General features: G+C 44.7%; 1 protein-coding gene across 5 annotated transcripts in view; it reads right to left on the bottom strand.

Annotated features, from left to right (window-relative positions):
• Nucleotides 1-18,066, bottom strand: part of TMEM131L (transmembrane 131 like) — a 172,869-nt gene that overhangs the window by 78,590 nt on the left and 76,213 nt on the right. For all 5 annotated transcript variants that reach the window (XM_088827917.1, XM_055405425.2, XM_055405427.2 and 2 more), the window contains exons 4-5: nucleotides 4,363-4,431; nucleotides 151-274 (exon numbers count right to left, since the gene is read on the bottom strand). In XM_088827917.1, the coding sequence (XP_088684043.1) occupies nucleotides 151-274; nucleotides 4,363-4,431 (193 nt within the window). The remainder of the gene's footprint in view (nucleotides 1-150; nucleotides 275-4,362; nucleotides 4,432-18,066) is intronic.

The raw sequence follows: 18,066 nt of genomic DNA, 5'->3' as shown, positions 1-18,066 counted from the left end.
TAAATGCTAGAGCAAACACACAGAAGGAGAGTTTGGGTAGCAGAAAACGGAGAGACAGGCAGCAGAAAGTAAAAACACGGCAGGCCAAAGAAAGCAAGCCAAGCTGGCAGCCCGCCACAGCTTAGCTTCCGAGAGCTGGTCCTCACTCACCCTGCAGTGAACAGGAGGCACGTGGAAATGTCTCGCGGCTGTAAACACGGAAGTCACTACAACCTCACTCTCCCTGCTTGGGTTATAAGCATAAAGAATCTTTGCCGCAGGCTGTCCCAGGAACCTAGGAGGGGAAAGAGAGGAAAAGGCAAGGGACTGGATGGTTATAAACAAAATATCTATCCATTCATCCACCCATCGATACACATATACATACATATACACACTCTAAACACAGAAAGCTGTTGATCTTCATTACAAAGTTAAAAACAATCCTATTGCTAATTCTATCCACAAAGAGTCCAAAACACTTCTTTAATTCTTTCTTTTGTAAGACATTTATGCCAACCCACAGCAGCACCCCACTTACTTGTATGAGAAGAATTCAACCCTTCTAGGCCATTAAACAGGCTTCCCAGGTGGCGCTAGTGCTAAAAAACCTGCCTTCCAATGCACGAGACATAAGACCCTGGGGTTCAATCCCTGGGTCAGGAAGTTCCCCTGGAGGAGGGCACAGCAACCCACTCCAGAATTCCTGCTTGGAAAATCCCACAGACAGAGAAGCCTGGCCGGCTACAGTCCAAAGTCGCAAAGAGTCAGACACTGAAGCGACTTAGAACGCACAAGTTGTTAAATGCTTGCAAAAAACACCTAGAGGGAAGTAGGTACCTGTCTGACATGGGTCTCTAATTTGAATGAAAATATATTTAGAAAAGAAACTGTACTCATAGAAAAATCCAATCTTCTTAGGGTTCATTTGCTGAATAAATTTAAATAGACTTTTGGGGGGAATGGATTTTAACTAGCAGAGACTTTATTAAGTCTTATAAAAGGAAACATAATCATTAAAACACCATTCTTCTGAGAAAAAATGAAAACTCTGCAGCACTTTCTAGCTTTGGCTCTTATCCATTTAAATCATGAGTCTTTCAGAAAACGCTAATGAAAGCTTTGGCTCTTCCATCCAAAATATGCACACAAAAGTTTTATATATACTTTCAAAACTTTCCATGACCCTCACAGTAAGAGTTTCTGTTCTTCAGCAAATACCCTAATCAGGAGACCCTGATGCCATCTTTTCAGCAAGGATCTCTGTCTACAAGGCGGGCTATCACAAAGAACTGCAAGAGGAAAGGGACTGGTTTCTGGCCCACCTACCTGGAGCTACCTGCAACATTTCCTGGAATCATTTACTCTGATCCCTACCACCCAATACCAAATTCACTCCAGTTAAGCACTGAGATAAACAGCCAGTAAAAACTTCACTGACGTGATCGCTCCAGTTTTAGCACCCTCAGTGGCAGAGACCCAAATAGACAATTCTCATCAGTATGGCCCAGAAATAAAACTATATTCAGCAAAAAACCATCTACATTACATTTGTGTTTCTCTGATTTTTTTCCAATTTCTCTGACATTAAAAATGTGCGCTTTAGGAAAAATTAAATGCATACTCTTTCTCTTACAAATAATGGGGTTTCCAAAATACTGTATTTGCCATCAATTCCTTGAAGTTTTTCTTTCAATTTTTCCTCCTACTTTTCATCACAAGTCTTAACTGAAGGCTTAATATGTCCAATATGTATTTTTAAAGTCCTTAACAACCAGTAACAAATAAAATACATATCAGTGTGATTAAAACTTTGATTTCTTTAGAGTGTTCTTAAATAATACAACTAAAATTCTTCTATACTATCATATATAGCAGGTCACCTCAGAAAACCCTAGCTCAGGAATACTGGGCTCATATCTGCGCTTTTCTTCAATTAAATAAAAACTTCCATGATTTTAGGTTTTTCAGTGAATAATATGAATCAATCAGCAAAGTTACTAATACTTATTTCATTCGCATTGTTGCAATACAAGATTTTTAGTTTCAAAAGATACAAATGTCTCCTGGAGCAACACAAAACTGCCAGGTTGCAGAGTCCAATAGCTGTCCCCCAGAAATCTCACCAGACCTAACAGAAAATGCTGGCCAAAACCTGGTTATCACTGTGCTATTTTTACCCTATTTTTTTTTAAACTCTATTTTTAAAAGTGTCATGAGGATAAGAATTTCCTTCACGAGTGACAACTGGAAGATACTCTATTAATTTAATACTACAAAAGAACGATCAAAATTTCTTATGAATGATTAGCACTTTTAATCTCAGGACCAGAAGAATATTAACCCTTAAAATAAAGCCTAAGAAGCAGGCAGAGGGTAACAGAATAACATGATCCTGATTCTGTGTCCTAGAGAGAAACCAGAGCTGTGGGAAGGGATGAGGTTTGCTCAAGGTCAACGTCAAAATAAACAATAGCAAAACCTGATCCAGGGCAGAGAAGAAATGGGGAGACCGTGCTGGTTAAAGTGTGTCTAATGCCTATAAACTGGACCATTTGTTATAAGATAAAACCTGACTAATTTTTTAAATGCTATGATTTGGGCTGTATTTTGTTATCACTGAATGACTGTTTTAAACTTTAGCAAAAAATAATGTTCCCATAACCATATCCTAGATCTCAGTTATGAGAAAAATAGCATAGCACTTACTGGCTTAGAAATCAAGATTTACTGCCACTTCTAGTGAAATAACCAATAACCTTGGGAAAAAATGCATTATTTCTCAGCACAAATATACGAGCATCTATAGTACATGCTCAAATAGAGAGATATTTGGAAATAATTCTCTCTCATATCCTTCCAGGATTGATATAAGACTCAACTCACAAGAGATAAGATTTTATTTTAGAACTGTAAACTACTACATAAACAAAACTGAATCATCCAAAGGTGATTCAAGACTAAAACAACCTTTTCAAGTCAAAAACTTTAAACATTTCTTTTCAACATCACTTACAGCTATCAGAACCAGAAACTGATGTGCAGGGCCAAGTAACATATGCAGATAATACACACAGCCATTCATGGGCACTGATGCTGGATTTTTATATTACTGACAGAGTAAATATACTATAGACAGCCAGTGTCCCATGAACTGGAATTGTTATCACAGTCTAACTGTACTTACTGCTATCCCTCTTACGATATCTACCAATCTATAATATCTAAGTAGGTCCTGCATTAAGAGTTCTCTTAACCATACTTTTCACAGAAGTAAAATAATCTCTTGGAAATTGAAACTGATGAGGTTTTATTATCAAATCTCATTCTTTACTTAAGAGTAAAAATATAAAAATTCAAAAACGAAAAAGCAGACGCCTCGAATCTTGTAAAATCAGTAAGTTCCCTTTGCACGTATCACGTCTTCCTTTTATACACTCTCCTTAAAAAGTTGAACGATGTACTTCTAAATTTAAAGTGCATTATTCTTCACTGCAGCTCTGACCTTCTGACGATCAGAAGATGGAAAGAAGGAAAACAGATGAATGAAGGATGCAACAGGAGAGCAACACTAACTCACCCCAGTGTTCTCCTAGAACCGTGGTTACTGCACTCACACAACGCTCTTTCCAAGTCAAAACAGTCTGTCATAAAACTGACGTTGCAGGGTGCTAAAACAAGCAGAGCTTTTAATCCTGAAACACTCTTTTACTTCCACCGTGAAATTCTATTAACATGAAATTGAATCTATCAGTACAGCAAAATTCTACATCCAGTGAGTCTAACACTTCACATCTTACACTGTACTACAACCAACACAAGTCCTAAAGTTCCCTCCTGAGAACAACTTCATCCTTCCCTTAATTTCTGAGTTCCCAAATCAGTCCCTCAACTAACACTCAGATCACCCCCTTCAGCTCATGGTTCTCAGCAAGATATACTGTAAGGAATTAGTTTCCACTCTGTCTTCCCCACCTGTTTCCAAAACCCCAATCACAACAACTAACGCATGTACAGTTTTGAATCCCCAAGCATAAGGAGCAGTTAGAAACAAGTGAATGAATGAATCTAATTTTAAAAATTGAAAAACCATTGATATGTAGAGTTTTTTCATTATAAAATAGCCTGCTTTATTTCAGAAGAACAAGGACTTAATACCAGACTTAAATCGTAAGATATATTCATTAAAAACTAAAGAAAGGAATAAAACAACTCTAATACTCTCCTTTTCACAAAAAAGTTCCTTTCGACAAGTTCTAGGAACATTATCTCTTGATATTATCTATTTAAAATACATTTAGTATCATACATATATAAAAAATATCCTGAAAGCAAAGAGTCTAAGTAATAAACTGCTAAAAATTATAAGGAGAAAATACTTACTGAACTCCAAAATCTAGAACTGATGGCTGAAAATGTAAGCCTTTTCCACTAAATAGCTTGTCTGAGAAGCTAGAAAGAAAAGAAAAGACAGATTAACTTTTGTTTGTTGTATGCTTTTGTTGGATGCCGACTTAAGAGGCTATATACTTAGGCTGATAGCTCTCATGAGATGTAATTTTACTCCCTAAAACATGAGTTTGAGCTAGATCTTAAATGGCAAAATGCTAATAGTTAAATTATTTGAAGTCTAATTTAATTCTACAGCTGCAAAAATTTAAGTCGCCTAAGTGTGTCTGACTCTCTTGCTATCCCCCATGGACTGTAGCCCACCAGGCTCCTCTGTCCATGAAATTCTCCAGGCAAGAATACTGGAGAATAAGCAGTGGGTTGCCATTTCCTTCTCCAGGGGCTCTTCCTGATCAACCAGAGTCTCCTGATGCATTTGCAGGCGGATTCTACCAATACTACTGAGCCACCAGGGAAGCCCAAGATACTCTTAGATTATGGTTAATACACAGCTTTTATACACATTCAGATAAAAAATGGAGATAAATTTAATTTGGAATGGGCTTCATTTCTGGATGAATTCAGGAAACATTTCTATTTTCACAAGTCCCAAATCAAGAAAAAACACAGGGATGGGAGTTGACGGTAGGAGGCTGGAGAGGGAAGGAGCTCTGCCCTCTATTTTCATCAGACTAGTTATAACAGGAAAAGGACTGGGAGCAAGGGTTGCCCCTTCAGACTGAAACCATCACCAAGTCTGTATCTTTAAGATTAACAAATTAAATAAAATATCACACAGCAGGTCATATTTTCAGCAGTTGTTAATCATTATTATGATTTCATTTTCCTTCAGAATCAAAAACCAGAAATTAATATACCCCAAAAGACACATTAAAAATAAGCCATAACGATATATATGAATAAAGACATAAAACGTAAAAACTACATAGAAATATATAATATATATAATATAAAATATATGTATCAAGAAACTATTAACTGTCATATGACTTTTTAAGTAATTTTTTTTAAATCCGTTTTAAATCTAGCAGTGTGTACATGTTAATCCCAAACTCCCAATCTATCCCTGCCCACAACCTTCTCTTCTGGTATCCATAACTATGCTCTAAGTTTGTGAGTCTGCTTCTGTTTCGTAAATATTAATAAGTTCATTTGTATCGTTTTTTTAAGATTCTCCATATATCATATATTTGTGTTTCTCTGACTTATTTCAGAGTCATCAGTCAGTTCAGTTCAGTTCAGTCGCTCAGTCGTGTCTGACTCTCCGCGACCCCATGAATCACAGCACGCCAGGCCTCCCTGTCCATCACCAACTCCCGGACTACACTCAAACTCATGTCCACAGAGTCGGTGATGCCATCCAGCCATCTCATTCTCCGTCGTCCCCTTCTCCTCCCGCCCCCAACCTTTCCCAGCATCAGAGTCTTTTCCAGTGAGTCAACTCGTCGCATGAGGTGGCCAAAGTATTGCAGTTTCAGCTCCAGCATCAGTCCTTCCAATGAACATCCAGGACTGATCTCCTTTAGAATGGACTGGTTGGATCTCCTTGCAGTCCAAGGGACTCTCAAGAGTCTTCTCCAACACCACAGTTCAAAAGCATCAATTCTTCGGCGATCAGCTTTCTTCACAGTCCAACTCTCACATACAAGATCTTAAAATCCATGTATTCCAGAAAAACTTAGAGAAGCTCCTAAATGTAGCATACATAACTGTTTTCAAAGAGTCAAGTTTTCCCAAATAACAATCTTTCCATTTTCTCCTCCCACAAGTAGCCCTGCACCAAGCACGACCCAGGTCCTGGAGGAGTGGACATCTGAGTCCCACACCTGCCGGCCCACAGAACCGCTGTGTCCCTCAGCAGGCCTGGCTCCCGACTGCCGTGAGGGTGCAACAGTGCAGAGACCAGAGACCCCGTCCAAACCCTCACCTCACACGAAGAATCCTGCCTGCAGCCTCTCCTCCCTCCCCTTTTCTGACTGGATTTAAGCTTCCCTTCCTCCATCCTGTCTCCTTAGAACCCCATCTCCGTTCTCTTATCTGTACCTCCTTTATTCTACATCAGGCATCATCTTTGTTAATAATAAAGGTGACACTTCAGTCTCCCATCTGCCAACTTCTTTCCCTGTGTCCATGTCAGGCAGGTAGGAGGTACGCTATTTACTGGGCGCTCTCAAACCCTAAAAGGCCAGGACTAACTCCATGACTTGCTTGCAAAAACAGGCCTCAAACACACCCAGCTGCCTCCAGAAATGTTTTGAAAAGCCACAGGAGGCCAATGGTCATAAAGAGTTGCCAACATCAGAGGCACCACAGTCAGCCCCTCTACAGACCGAGCTGGCCAGGGCTCAGCATTCCATAAAGAAAAGAAAACAGGCAACTTCACATGCCAAAAATTACCTTAGAAAAGTCAGGCTAATGTATTAGTAAAACGTAAAAGAGTCAATGACAGTCTACTTCACGCCTCGTATACTGAAGGCGAATTTATCGTCAGATTTCACACACAACTTCTGAATGAAGACGAGCGTTGGAGGATTTAAGTAATTCACCCAAGACCACACAGCTACTAAGAGGAAGAGCCAAAACCCCAATGCAGATCTGTCTGGGTCGGAAACTGAGCCCTGCGCGGGGTCTATCCACATTCTTGTGACCTACTCAAGGAACCAAGGTAGTCTCGCCTGCCAGGAGAGGAGAGGCTTTGGAGCCCTCACTATCTAGTACTGAACAAACTGGTCACTTAGGATCTGTAATATGAAAATGACAACAGGATCTGCCTTATCAAGAGGTTAAATGAAATAATGATGTCTTTGCGTCATGCCTGGCACGTAACGCAATACCTATCAGATCGTGTTGCTAAGAGGATGACTCTTGTCTAACAGAAAAAGCAATGGCAACAAATGGAGAGGCCAGTTGAGCTTGGAGCAGAGCTGACACTGGGATTTAGAAGTCCCAAATGGAGGTGCAGTGAATAGAGCAAGTGAAACAGAAACCTGGGCAGTCTTATACCATAACAGAGTTTACTAACGCACACAACCAGGAAGTTCTTCATCCCCAGCGAAAGTAAGACATTTAAGGGTCAACCTAAAGCAAAAAGGTAGAAACAGCGTCTCTAGCTTCAAAGAAGTCAGAGATCTTAGAATGGAGAAATAAAACCACGTCAATATTTCTTCTAAAAGTCACAGAACAGATACATCTTTCTCCTTTGGTCAGTTTTAGCTCAACTTATTTTTACAATCTGGAAACTGGATTGAGTTACACAAGGAGAAGTGTGTAGAAGGAGAGCCCTATATATTTGCACCTATAGCAGGAAGAAGGCACGGGGCCAAAACAGAGCAGTGGCAGCAAACCGAGGCAAGGCTCTGGTCACAGGGACCCCCTTGCCCACCCCCACTGTTTCTGCAGATGCCCCCCTCCTGCAAAGAGCCAGGCCTTCCCTCAGCTGCAGGACATGGGGCAAGGAATTCCATGCATGCTTTTTTGAAAGAGTATCTTTGCCTAAGAGTATCTGACTTTATCTTCTTAAAAAAAAAAACAAAAAACTTTGGCCATCATTTATCTCTGTATATAAAATAAAGAAACACAGTTCAAAAAAGTGGCTAGTATGAGAGGAAAAAATTTCCCTGGAAGTGAGAAGTGAAGTGAGAAGATCCCAGCCAAGAGCTCCTATGTGATACAAGGCTTAGTCTCCTGGATCTCCTCCTCAAGGGGGATGGGATGGATGTGCCAAGGTCCTTAGGAAAGGACTCGGATGTAAATTACATCCTAGGAAAAGTATATCCATCTGCCAATATCAGGCACACCCTTTAAAAAATTCAGCCCAGTAACAGGTATAAAAATGAATGAACTCTAAGCAACTGTTCTGGCCATTCACAGGTGTTATCCGACCAAGGCTCCCATCTTGGGAACTAGCGTCAGGACTCGGGCTGGTTCCAGTCTAGCAGCCCCCTGAGTTCAGAGCATCTGGCTGCATGGGGTGGAGGGGGGGCACAGCCAGCTCAGAGGAGCCTCCCCTCCAGATCATGCAGGAGGCCAGGCTCACGTGCCAACAGGCAAAACTCACAGATCAAGACAGTGCAAAGAGAGGGAAGGAGAAACTTCCTGCAAGAGTCACGAAAGGCTTCCGGGCTGGGGCTCCGCAGAGAGCTATCCTGGAGGTGCCTCCAGTCAGGCCAAGGGCTTCAAGCAGCACAGGTCACTCTGGAGAACGCCATCTGAGCAGTTGGGGGCTCCAAGCAAGCAGCAGAGTGCGGAGTGCAGAGACGAGGAGCAGGTGTGAGCAGGCAGGAAGGAGCGGGCAGGTGCGGGCGGCCCTGAGCCAGCTCCTGGACCCCGAGAGTGGGAGCGGCACATGAGGTCTGCAGGGCCTGTGCCTGACCTTCTCCTCCAGGTCTCACTGGTCTCTGGGAAAACCGCAGCAGTCCACAAGCCTGTGGGGGCTGCCATCCTCCCCAACCAGGGAGGAAGGAACCTCACCTTCCAGCAGGGATCTGAGAAACAACAGTGCCTACCAAAGGGAGGGTGGGGCTGCCTGGGGTCCACATTCCTAAGTGGACCGTTCTCCTCTCCTCTTGAAGGCCCGACACCTACAGCCAGCTGCCTTCAATGGAAGGGCAAAGAGAAAGAGCTTTTTTTTTTTTAAGGTCAACCACGACAATGGCTTTAGGCACTGGATGAGGATGAAAAGGCTGCAGAGGTCTCAATGCTGAGGTGTGGAGGAAAAACAGGTTATGCTAATGAGCTCCTTAATGAGCCACTTACTGGGCTGTTCTTCTTAAACTGAGCACCTCTTCAGATCCCAGAGCTGGGAAACCTCTCGGAAGGTTTCCTGCACTATTCATCCCCTGGGCCCTGAGCAGGAAATAGGGATTTCTGAGAGTCAGCCCCCATTCCCAGGGGTCCTAGAGGAATTCAGTGTTGGCCCTCTATGCAGTGGCCTGGCACCCACCCTGTAGGGATATAGGAAGCCCCAGCCTCCCGCAGCCCCCAGTCAGACGGGCAGCCTCAGGGCAAGACCTGAAGCTCCCACCAGCAGCACTGCCGCCCTGAGGACTCCTGGGACCCATCCCTACCTGTCTGGGGGCCTTCTGTGGAGACACAAATGCTCAGACTGTGTGACTGATGAGATGAGTTCTATAACTACGTGAGTTATAGCATCACAATCACGGTGCTACCAGTCGCTTTCCACTTCACATTAAAACAATACTTCTCCCCAGAAGTTTACCAAAAGGGAAAAATATGAATACACAGGCATGTCTACTTAAGTTAGAAATGTCATTCTTCCTGGTAAATTAATTAACTTGCAAGCAACCACTTAAAAATGGAGGCAGAAATCTACATTCTTCCCCATTAAGTTCCCACAGAGGGAGAAAAAGTCATTTGGCAGGACACAATTTTCCTAGCTTCTTCTTTTTTAAGATATTTTTATTTATTTGGCCACACCAGGTCTGAGTTGCGGCACATGGGATCTAGTTCCCTGACCAGGGATCGAACCCGGGCCCCTGTAGCGGGTGCATGGTTTGAGCCACTGCACCATCAAGGAAGTCACCTAGCTTCTTCCACTACAAGAAGGCCTGGGCTTCAAGGTCAAAGCCAAGGGAAGTTTTTGGAGCAACACCAACAGTGGTGTATCGGCGGCACCCTCACTGACAAGGCTTCCCTGGTGGCTCAGACAGTTTAGAATCTGCCTGCAACGAGGGGGACCTAGATTCGATCCCTGGGTCAGGAAGATCCCCTGGAGAAAGGAACAGTAATCCACTCAAGTACTCTTGCCTGGAGAATTCCAAGGACAGAGGAGACGGGTGGGCTACAGTCCACCGGGTTGCAAAGAGTCGAACGTGACTGAGCGACTAACACTTTCCCTGACAGATCTGGGGTTTTAAGCAACCTGGCTCGTTGCTGGTCAAGCCCTCCAAGGCCAGGACCAAAGTCCTCCACGTCATTCTGCACCTTGAGTTGCTGATGACCTTCTCCACCCACAGAGGAGGTGTTCCTCTCTCAAGGACGACCCCCCACCTCCCAGCCCCGTCCTGCCCTGCCCGCCCCAGGGTTTTCACCATCTCCCTACCCGCACCGCCTCCTCCACTTACACACAGGAAACTCATGCCCCCTCAGTTAAGCAGACGCCCTGAAGTGCCACACCAGCTCCAGTCCCTCTTCTGCTCCTTGCAGTCAAACTGCCGGTGAATGTGCCAGTGGCAGCACGCACATTTATTGAGCACTTCGAGCATACAGGATGCTGTGCCAAGCACCTGATTATCCCATGGATACCCGTGGCCCTGTGCAGACTGTCACTGCACATTCTCACGCACAGGGACACAGAGGTGCTGAGGGTTTCAACAGCCTGCAAGGCCCACTCGGTGGCTGGTGGCTGAAGGGGCCTGTGAGCTCGTGCCCAGAGCCCGCCGCCAGCTGCCCCCACCCCACTTCTCTCCCACAGCCCACCCCTCCCTCACTGAGCTGCTCGTGCTTCCTTACCCAATTCTCAGACTTCACCCCTTCTGGGCTGTTTGCTAAAGGGCCAGTTACGGGTGACCCTGGCACAACACTGGGGCTCCGGGGCTCGGCCCCTACACGGTCACAAATCTGCTTGTAACTTTACAGCTGGTCCTGGAGATCTGCTCCATATTCTCGGTTCTGCACCAGAATCAACCAAGCGTGGCTCACGGAGTCCATATTTATAGAAAGAAAGCACTTTAAGCGGACTTGCGCAGCTCAAACTTGAGTTGTTCAAGGGCCAGCCGTCCCAGTTTCAGTGGCCCTGCTTGCAGCCAGGGGGCCACCATACTACCCAGACTTGGGCGGATTCACCTGCCAGAGGCGGGGCAGTGGGGGGGCGGGCGGTCCCAGGGTAACAAGAGCCATGGCCAGCAGGGTTCGGGGGTCTGGGGGAACAAGCACCACGGCCAGCGGGGTTCGGGGGTCCCGGGGGAACGAGCGCCACGGCCGGCAGGGGGCCAGGGGTGCCAGGCAGTCTCCCTCCAGGACACACTCGAGCTACTAACTCCTGTTTCTGCTTGTCTCCCGTTTCTGCTTGTTTGTTTTCTAAGCCAGGTCCTTAAGACTTCCTCGAGATTCTGTCAGCTACCCAACATCTCTTCAATAAACTCCTTTTCTGCTTGAATCAGCCAGAGTCGGTTTCTGTGGTCTGACTGATTCATTTCCCAAGCCTGAGCATCTGTGGCCTGGACTCCTCTGCTGAGCTTCTGACTCTTGTTTCTGTCTGAGGCAATGCTATCCTGCAGATGCCCCCACTCCCGGCACCCCCAACTGCGACTCAGAATGGAGCTCAGCATCTTCCTTGGTCTCCCCAGCAGTTCACAGAATGGAGCTCAGCATCTTTCTTGGTCTCCCCAGCAGTTCACAGCACGGTCTGCCCCTCCTGGTGAGCGACAGCCAAACTGCCCAGCCCGGAGCCCCGCAGCAACCGCAATGTCTCCCTGCTTTCCAGCTCCACACATGGCCAACACTGACGGATACTCTGGGACCCACAAGCTGACCCCGTACAAAGCGGTCCCCTCCTTCTAGTCTCACTAGCAGGACCTTACATTCGAAAGTCGTTTCATTTGCACATTAAAGAATTTTAAATCCATAATTGGATTTACACATTTAATCATATCACAGTCCGCATGCTATAAAGAACTCCTTTAGTTGAGTGGTTAAACAGCCTTGCAAAAACCTATGAAAGAAAAGGCTGGTAATTAAGCTCATGTTTCCTATCCCTGGTGCAACTTTCTCTTTACAGCAAAGCATGGCTTCTCATCTATGAGTTGAAGTTCACATCTTTTCCCAGGCTACTATATGTTAAAATAATTAAACATGATTTTTAAATCTGCAAAATGCAAAATACATTTTGCACTCTCTTTCAGCTCTAAGACAAATTAGCATGAAAAAGTAATTCAGCCCTAGACATCTCCTGCAATAAAAGTCTTGACCAAATGCTACACGTGAGCCAAAGCAGAAATTCACACAGACAATAAGTGAATTGGAGACTGGGAATGAAGGTCTTATCCTCTGCAAACCACAGGTGGACCAAGCACATTTATGCAACACAGTAGCTATTTTCAAAAAAACAACTCTGACTTCTCAAAGTGACCAGATGAATTTAGATATCAGTAATCTGAACACCTCATGTGACTAGTTGACTCACTGGAAAAGAGTCTGATGCTGGGAGGGACTGGGGGTGGGAGGAGACGGGGACGACAGAGAATGAGATGGCTGGATGGCATCACCGACTCGATGGACATGAGTTTGAGTGAACTCCGGGAGTTGGTGATGGATAGGGAGGCCCGGCGTGCTGTGATTCATGGGGTCGCAAAGAGTCGGACACGACTGAGCGACTGACTGAACTGAACTAAACTGAATCTGAACATGAACAAGCTGTTTTTTTTTAATTGAACTACTGTTGACTTACAATATTGTTACCTTTAGATGTACAGCAAGGTTATTCTTATATATATGTATACACACACACACACACATTCTTTTTCAGATTCTTTTCCATTATAGATTACTACAAGATACTGAGTATAGTTCCCTGTGCTGTTCTGTAAATTTTTGCTATTCATCTATTTTATATAAAGCAGTGTGTATCTGTTAATCTCATACTCCTGATGTATATCCTGCCCTTTCCCCTTTGGTAACCCTAACAGAAACAGACAGACAGACGCACAGACATAGGGAACAAGCTATTTTTTAAAGCTTTTCTGTGAACTAAAATGGACAGGAATGGGCAAATTTAATTCAGGTGACCATCTTATCTACTACTGTGGGCAGGAATCCCTTGGAAGGAATGGAGCAGCCTTCACGGTCAACTAGAGAGTCAAAATGCAGTGCTTGGTAGGAGCTCAAAAACGACAGGATGATCTCAGTTCATTCCCAAGGCAAACCATTCAACATCACAGCAATCCAGGTCTATGCCCCGACCTACAAGACCTTCTAGAACTAACACACACACACACAAGTCCTTTTCATCATAGGGAATTGGAATGCAAAAGTAGGAAATCAAGGGACACCCAGGATAACAGCCAAGTTTGGCCTTCGAGTACAAAATGAAGCAGAGAAAAGGCTAATAGAGTTTTGCCAAGAGAACACACTGGTCATAGCAGACACCCCCTTCAACAACACAAGAGACGACACTACACATGGACACCACCAGATGGTCAACACTGAAATCAGACTGATTACATTTTTTGCAGCCAAAGATGGAGAAGCTCTATAGTCAGTAAAACAGGACCTGGTGCTGACTATGGCTCAGATCATGAACTCCTTATTGCAAAAATTCAGGCTTAAATTGAAGAAAGGGAAAACCACTAGACCATTCAGGTATGACCTGAATCAAATGCCTTATAATTACACAGTGGAAGTGGCAAATAGATCCAAGGGGTTAGATCTGGTGGACAGAGTGCCTGAAGTACTATGGATGGAGGTTAGAAACACTGTACAGGAGGCAGTGATCAAGACCATCCTCAAGAAAAAGAAAAAGGCAAAGTAGTTGTCTGAGGAGACTTTACAAATAGCTGAAGAAAGAAGAGCTGTGAAATCAAGAGAGAAAGGGAAAGATATATCCAACTGAACGCAGAGTTACTGAGAACAGCAAGGAGAGATTAGAAGGCCTTCTTAACTGAACAATGCAAAGAAATAGAGGAAAACAAAATGGGAAAGACTAGAGACCTCTTCAAGAAAACTAGCTATCAAGGGAACATTTCATGCAAGGATGGGCACGACAAAGGACAGAAAGGCCAGGACCTAACAGGAGCAGATTAAGAAGAGGTGGAAAGAACACACAGAAGAACTCTACAAAAAAGACCTTAATAAACTGGATGACCATAATGGTGTGTTCACTCAACTACACCAGACATCCTGGAGCATGAAGGCACGTGGGTCTTAGGAAGCATTACTACGAACAAAGCTAATGGAGGTGACGGAATTCTAGCTAAGCTATTTCGAATTCTAAAAGATGATGCTGTTGAAGTGCTGCACTCAATGTGTCAGCAAATTTGGAAAACTCAGCAGTGGCCAGAAGACTGGAAAATGTCAGTCTTCATTCCAATCCCAAAGAAGAGCAATGCCAAAGAATGTTCAAACTACCATACAACTGCGCTCATTTCACATGCAAGCAAGGTTCTGCTCAAAATCCTTCAAGCTAGACTTTGGCAGTACGTTGAACTGAGAACTTCCAGATGTACAAGCTGGGTTTCGAAGAGGCAGAGGAATCAGAGATCAAATTTCCAACATTCATTGAATCATGAAGAAAGCAAGGGAATTTCAAAAAAAAATCTACTTTATTTCACTGACTAAAGTCTTTGACTGTGTGGACCACAACGAACTAGAAAGTTCTTAAAAAAGATGGGAATATCAGACCACCTTACCTGTCTCCTAAGAAACCTGTATGCGGGTCAAGAACAGTTAGAACCGAACATGGAACAATGGGTTCAAAATTGGGAAAACAGTACAACAAGGCTGTATATTGTCACCCTTCTTATTTAACTTCTATGCAGAGTACATCATGAGAAACGCTGGGCTGGAGGACGTACAGGGTGGAATCAACACTGCTGGGAGAAATATCAACAACCTCAGATATGCAGATGATACCACTCTAATGGCAGAAAGTGAAGAAGAACTAAAGAGCCTCTTGATGAAAGTGAAAGAGGAAGGTGAAAAAGTTGGCTTAAAGCTCAACATTCAAAAAACAAAGATCATGGCATCTGGTCCCATCACTTTATGGTCAATAGAAGTGGAAAAAGTGGAAGGAGTGACAGATTTTCTTTTCTCGGGCTCCAAAATCACTGCAGACGGTTTCTGCATTAAATTAAAAGACACTTGCTCGTTGGAAGGAAAGCTATGACAAACCGAGACAGTGTATATATTAAGAAGCAGAGACATGACTTTGCTGACAAAGGTCCATATAGTCCATGCAACAGTTTTTCCGGTAGTCAAGTATGGATGTGAGACCATAAAGAAGGCTGAGCGCCAAAGAACTGATGCATTCTAACTGTGGTGCTGTAGAAGAGTCTTGAGAGTTCCCTGGACTGCAAGATCAGAACAGTCAATCCTAAAGGAAATCAACCCTGAATATTCATTGGAAGGACTGATGCTGAGGCTGAAGTTCCAATACTTTGGCCACCTGATGCAAAGAGCTAACTCACTGGAAAAGACCCTGATGCTGAGAAAGAATAAAAGGAAAAGGAGAAGGCAGATAATGAGCAGTTTAGATACCATCACCGACTCAACGGACATTAATCTGAGCAAACTCCGCGAGACAGTGGAGGACAGAGCAGCCTGGCATGCTGCAGTACACGGGGTCACGAAGAGTCAGACACGACTGAGCGAATGAACAATAAGGAACCTGGTATATAAACGTCATTATTTTAAACAGAATAATTTTATTTCCTAACACATGTTGAAACACAGATATTCAATATACACTTATCTTACCCATTTACTCACAGATCACTTCCAAAATACAACCGCCTTGATATTTAAGCGGGAATTAAATGTTACCTTAGTTGACATGGAAGTGCTTTTGGATGGATAGCAGTGTGAATATACTGGACTGGCCACAGCAAAATTTGATTAATTAGATTGGTTCTATAAATTTAAAGCTTGAAAAAGCTACTATTTTCACTTATAATGCTTTCAGGCAAATAGGATGTAGCAATTTCAGCTTGTATCCCAGAGAAGCTTCCTTAGTTTTTCTGGTGATGGAACCACCATCAAGAAAAAAAGCAGCAATGTCAAATCCCACCCCCCAACTCCTTCACGTGGGCTGCACGAGCTGTTACACCTCAGCCAAGGCAGTTTGACCCAAGAATTCAAAGAGGAATAAAAGGCCTCCTAACTCCCATGGCTTACAGTCTCACATCTCACACAGGTGGAGCACAGCCCATACGAGGGAAAGATGCTGCAAAGCAGGTTCAGAAAAGCTTTCTGGAAGAGGCGACGTTTCAGTGGGGCTAAGAAGGCTGGACATGCTGCGTTCAGTTGAACAGGGAGGAAGGAGTTTTTGACTAAGGGAAAAACAAAGATGAAGGCACACAGACTTCAGGGAGGTCGGTAACACAAAAACAGATATACATAAGGGGATCTTTCAGAGTTTCTTTGTACAATGAAAGAATAATCCTATGTAACTTCGTGGTCCAAAATTTTAATTCAAACACAATAAACTGATTATTTTTAATCCCAATATGAGCAAGTATACCCAAATAATCTTCAGGCAACTACAAAGAATATTAGCAATACTCGGGGGAAATCTATGAGAAACGCTTCAGCTTTCTAACTGTCCCGTGCAGGGCCCACCCCCGGGCACAGCAGGAGTGCCCTGGGAAGAGCAAGGATTCAAGTGACCCGGCGCTGCAGCCCCTCCGACCAGCTGGACAGCACGCACTAGCCAACAATCTCAGGGCTCTCCCTGCAAAGAAAAGGGCAAAACAAAATCCAACCTCGGAATGCAAGCCTTGTTTGAAAACAGGGATAGAGAAGAAACTCTTTTAACTGGTCTGTGATTGTGCCCCTGCAGCACACTGACACAGACCCCATGCTTGCCCACAGGGCCTAACTCACCACCACCAAGTTCCTGGCTGCTGCTGTTGCTGCTGTTCAGACACTAAGCCGGGTCTGACCCTTGGCGACCGCATGCACTGCAGCCCGCCAGGCTCCTCTGTCTGTGGGATTTCCCAGGGTCCCCAGTGGGATTGCCATTTCCTTCTTCACAGTTCATGGCTTATATGATACAATCCCACCACCAGAACGGCTTCAACGCGGAGCTTTTTCATGTGAAGCCCAAGGCTTACTGACACTGGAGAAACCGTCTGAATGTGCCCAGAAAAAGGACTCCTGAGCACAAGCCGCAGGGGCTAGGGTTTTCTCTTAGCAGGTGGAGCAGTGATGATTTTAGGATGTGCTTTATCAAAAGCATTTGCCCTTGGGAAATGATGGTCGCGGTTTCACGGCTTCTTCCCCAGAGCTGTGTTCCGAGACTGTTCTCTGGTCCTTCTCCATCATTCTTGTCTGGGCTCTGCATCATTTCCCAGGCTCTCCTGCAGCTGGGTATGGCCGTGGAACCAGGCTCCAGCAAACGGGGAGCAGGTTTCTGACACGAGCCCTCGGGCCCTCCCTCCACCCATTCTTCCACCGGCTGCCACGCACACACTGCCACCACCTCACATCCTGAGTCCCAGGCTGGTACATCCTGGGGAGGGGGGACCTGGGGGGGCAGGGCTCCCTAAGATTGCCTGGAACCAGAGGTGGCGCAAAGCACGAGAGAGGAAAAACTGCCTTGTTTTAAACTGCTGGTATTTTGTAACTGAGTTACCTTAAAGCTTAAGTTTAATTCAAACAGCTCTCACCAGAACGGCCAGTGGTCACTGCTCCACAGAACTCACACTGTCCAACAGCCCTACCCTCCAAGCTGCTGCTTGCCCTGGGGAGGCAGGTTCCCGCAGTGCCAGCCTTTCTTGTGGCCCAGCACCAGAGCTTCCTGACAGATGAGAAGGCGAAATGGCTACAGCAGTAAAAGGAACAATTCTCAGACCGCCCCTGCTGCCCCACGCTGAGAAAAGCCACCGATGATGGTGGGCGCCTGTGGTGGCTTTGGACACACGCTGGTGCCGACTGACAAACGCCTGCACAGAACTGCCCTGAGGACAAGGAACACAGAAACTGCCGTCCAGTTCGGAACCCACT

Source organism: Moschus berezovskii, chromosome 19 (assembly GCF_049115385.1).
Source record: "Moschus berezovskii isolate FMDL1 chromosome 19, NW_MosBer_1.0, whole genome shotgun sequence".
Classification (NCBI taxonomy): domain Eukaryota; kingdom Metazoa; phylum Chordata; class Mammalia; order Artiodactyla; family Moschidae; genus Moschus; species Moschus berezovskii.
The sequence above is the reverse complement of the archived record's forward strand: the minus strand, read 5'-3'. Positions and strand labels throughout refer to the sequence as shown.